Genomic DNA, 4,415 nt, shown 5'->3' with positions numbered 1-4,415 from the left:
CCAGAGAGCAAATGTCTGCCCAAATTCTTGAGGTGGAACCTGAGCCATGAATTGTTGGTCGTTGTTTAGATTCTAAGTTTAGCTTTACGTTCTACTCCCTCCATTCTAAATTGTTGGTCCTTCTTTCCTTTTATAGATGTTCCCAAAAGAATCTCCATTTTGAAAAGTCTGCATATATAAAAAGTTGTGCAATGCTCTTTCATAGTTTCTTTTCTACGTTAAGTGTCGTGTCAATGAAGCATAAAGTAGAGGCAAATAGAGACAATCAATATTAATTATATTTTCATTATTCTGCCCATAAAAATTCGCTTTCCCAAAAGGAACAAGCAAATTGGGATGGTGAGAGTACTAAATATGGGCATATATTTATTTATTTTTGCTATATTGTAGGAGAATGTTAATGTTAAATAAATGTTTCGGGTGTGCTGTAATTCACCCCTGTGTAGTGCACATGTAGGGCGGCATATAGCTATAGATCTCATCAACTAACAGTTCAGCTTAAAAACAAACTTTTTAATTTGAACAGTTGAAAACACTTTTGGATGGATAAAATGCCGCACTACACAACGCATTAAACAAAATGCACTACAATATTTCCCTTTTCGAAAACTCGAACCCCGCCCTCATGTATGGAGTATAGCTGCCCTACTAACACTCACTTGCATATGTGGGCAGATTGTTTCACACAATTTCCTGAGAAACCCCCAAATTTCTTATTCCAACATGGAGTGTAGGGTTCCCAAAGGAAAGTCTCTCTTCCCCACTCCCCCTATTTTATTTTATTTTGTTAGGTAATGGTGAAATTGCCCACATATAATGCCCCACTTCGATTTCTTCTCAATAATTAGCGCGTGAAATTAATCGAAATCTGTTTCCTGCCTCTTCAATTTCTGAAAGGGGAGTAATTTTAGCACTCCCCAAATTGATAACTGCACTTCCAAAGGGGAGTGTCTAATTTTGGGAGTGTCAAAATGAATCCCTATATGGAATTGATTTTGGCACTCCCCTAGGAACTGTGGATATCAATTTAGGAAGTGCCATAGTCCCAAAAAGAGTGTCAAAATCAATTCCCTTTCTGAAATTACTCCCATAAAAAATGAGCTCCGCGACGGCCTATATACGGATCCGTTTATTTCAATTCAACCAAAGATGCTTTCGCAAGACAAATTCCAGCTCTTTTTGGTTGCTGAGAAAATCCAAGCCGAAATCTTATCTTGTTTCTGAACCTCGAAGAGTAGTTCCCAATTGGAGGAGAAATTTTCCAGTGCCGGGTGGGCACGGGCCACGTGGTGCCGAGCACACATCTCGGCCGTCCAAATGTGTTTTGAACAGCCCAAATCTGTTTGGTCTTGAAGGGGTGTTTTGGTAATTTTACCCTAAAAAATTACCCAAACATATTTAGGCCGTCAAAAACACGTTTAGACGGCTGAAATCGTGCTCGGCACCACGTGGCCCGTGCCCACCCGGCACTGAAAAACTTCTCCAATTGGAGTATCTTGATTCAATGTGGTACATACCACTAACTTACTTGAGTTCCATTATTAAATGAAATTAAATTGGAAGCTTTATAGTTTGTTATTCTCGGAGCCGTCCCCCACATTTCTGGGGCCCGGGGAAAACTTTAAGATTGGGCCCTGACCTAAGTTCACGATCGAACAAAAATAAGTAGTAAATCAATCTAAAAATGGAAAAAAAAAAATTAAACATAAAAGTGGTAGTTTGAATTTTCGAAAGCAATAATCGTTATTCATTAGAAGATTCTAAATATACCACGCGGATGAAGAAAAATCTGAACCATATTGTTTTAGATACTCTTCTAGTATTTTTAGAGACAAATGCAGTAATTACACTTATATAATGTGCTTATTTTTCATACCTAATATAACGCCCTACCGCATTTTGGGGCCCTTAATTTAAAAATATTTTGGGGCCTTTCACCTGACATGAAACCCATGTACGTGTGGATCCCGTCTCAATGTGAAAAAAGTGTTACAAATAATTGTTGCATTGGAAAATTTATTCCAAGGCGCATGCCTTCCTCGCCTCCCCTAACAGACGGGCCTGGTTATTCTCCGAACCTTCTTCACCATAATTAGGAACACCCTCCAGTCCCAAACCCTATCTTACCACCAGCAACATCATAAACCACATCCAAAGTCTGCTGCTGGACATTTCCAAAGATACCCACGTCGGAGGCATCGCGGTTTCCGGCGAACGCAAGACAAAACCGCGATAAGCCGACATCGTAGAGTATCCCCGATATGTCGATCGGAACCTCGATGTTCCCGGCGAACAAGAAGTTTATCCTGGGAATCGTCACCGTGTCGTAACCTGTAAAATCATAGCATGTGTCGAAAATCGATATGCCTTCGATCAACGTGTAATTCTTCAATGCTTGCTGGAAAGCTGTCCGGAGAGCAGCGTATGCCGCCGGCGCAAGTCGGGTGATGACGGTGCCGGAGTCGATTATCGTGCCAGGAGTCTTGAACACCGATTGGGGGATCGATAAATTCTGTCCACCGACTTTAATCCCGATGATATTGATGAAGTAAAACGACCGCGCTTTTGGATGAACCGGTGACGGAGTGAATTGCACAGTGCTGGAATTTGTTACCCCTTTTCCGAAAGTTAGGGTTCCGGCTGAGCTCGACGGTGTTGGAAGGCAATAGGAGAAGTACTTTCCATATCTGGAAGCGGTTTGGGAGACGACAGAGAATGGATCGCGGTCGAGGCCGAGTAGTCCGGCAGCACCGCTGAAGAGGCCTCGGTTGTTTTTGCCGCAGCCGAAGATAAAATTTGGAAAAACGTTTGAGGAAGTTAAGGTTAGTTTTTCGGAGGCGAGGAATCCGATGGAAGTGGAGGAGTCGCCGTACTGAATGCCGTAGATGCAGGTGGAGTTGGCGCAGCCCGGGGAGATTCCGGTGGCGGAGGTGAGTTGAGAGCACCGTGTTGAGTTGCAAGGAAAGTTTCTATATGATTTGGACACGGATGGGTTGAAGATGGGCTGTTTCTGTTTGTAACACCTATTGGCGTGGATTGATCAAAAAAATCGCACATTAGTACTTATGGCCATGCAGTCAACAAGTAGTACTACAACAAATCCTACCTTACGTCCTATTGTCGTAACGCGGGATGCTGCCGAGGAGCACCCAGCAAAGCGGACGCAAAGCAGCTGATTCGGCCGTTCATCTCGGCAATCGACGACTCAAATCTTAACCGAACAATGGACGGTTCAGATTTGTATGCGCTCAGATTCAATCCAAACTGTTCATACCGAGATTGCCGGATCGGCCGCTCGACACCGCTTTGCAAGGATGCTGCAACCCCTGTCCCATTTTATGCAGCATTACTTGATTTTAAACCAAAAAGTCGAATTAAAAAACTTATATGAAATTCTAATGTTTTTAAAGCTCTTGTTAATACTTTACGCATTTCTGGCACTGAGTCCAAGTAAGGCCGCTGCCGGTGTCAAACATGAGGGATAGGCCCCTTGCGGGAGTCCCAAGTCCGACCGTCACGATGTAGTTAGCAGAGCCAATTGAGTTGCCGGACTTGGCCGGTAGGGTGGTTCGGGATCCCTTGGATATTTTTTGGGCCTTGTTGAAGTTGAGTCGATCTTGAATTGAGTCGACTCGGGATTGGTCATGTGAGAGGATTTCTGTCAAAGTTGGAGCGCTGGCTTGGTCTTGGTTGCGTTCAGAGCATGGTCCATGTCTATGAACAACTTTCAGTGATCCCCTTCGGCTGTGATCTAGAAAATAGAAAAAGAAATCTTTTTTCTCATACACAATTAAGAGAGAGAGAGAGAGAGAGAGAGAGAGAGGATCATGCATGTAACCTTCGGTAGAGGGGCTGCAAACAGAAGATGGCCGGAGAGAGCTGATTTGAACTGTATGAAAAATCTGGACACCATCAAAAGCAAAGACCTTATTTGAGGAGGAGAGAAATCGGGAAAGAGAAACAAGAAGAGCATACAAGACTAAGCTAATGGAGACATTGATGGGAGAACTGGCCATCGGTCCTATTTCCTCCCTAGACACTCAGTTATGCTTCTCAGTTATCACAAGTAGCACTTAACCTATATATACAAGTATACTGTAGGACCGCTTTTCCAACCTCTTATCAGAAAATGAATTGGTGTTAGGGCCGGAGGATTATGAGTTAAATCTACAATGACATTCGATGCAACACCCGTAAGTATATTGTTAGAGCGATCGAAGGGAAAAACGTATATTGTGTATCCATAAAGGCGCTCTTGGCCCAAATAGTCCCTCCCACATGATGGTGCTCTTGCGACTCAAACCCATGGCCTAACTGATTCTGATACCATTTGTTGGACCGTTTTTCTATCATTTCTACTGAAACTAATTGGCATTATAGAGTGTTTCAATTAAGCCTCTTACAGCATTCGACGT

The 4,415-nt window shown here is 43.1% G+C and overlaps 1 protein-coding gene across 1 annotated transcript; it reads right to left on the bottom strand.

The window, feature by feature from the left end:
- Positions 1 to 1,781: 1,781 nt before the first annotated feature.
- Positions 1,782 to 4,211, bottom strand: LOC131316195 (aspartyl protease family protein At5g10770-like). Its single transcript, XM_058345495.1, has 3 exons — positions 3,839 to 4,211; positions 3,424 to 3,751; positions 1,782 to 3,023 (listed from the first exon to the last, which is right to left on the bottom strand). Exons 1-3 carry the CDS (start codon positions 4,014 to 4,016, stop codon positions 2,093 to 2,095), a joined length of 1,437 nt encoding a protein of 478 aa, XP_058201478.1. The 5' UTR covers positions 4,017 to 4,211; the 3' UTR covers positions 1,782 to 2,092.
- Positions 4,212 to 4,415: the final 204 nt, after the last annotated feature.

This window comes from Rhododendron vialii, chromosome 2a, assembly GCF_030253575.1.
Source record: "Rhododendron vialii isolate Sample 1 chromosome 2a, ASM3025357v1".
Lineage (NCBI taxonomy): Eukaryota > Viridiplantae > Streptophyta > Magnoliopsida > Ericales > Ericaceae > Rhododendron > Rhododendron vialii.
The sequence above is the reverse complement of the archived record's forward strand: the minus strand, read 5'-3'. Positions and strand labels throughout refer to the sequence as shown.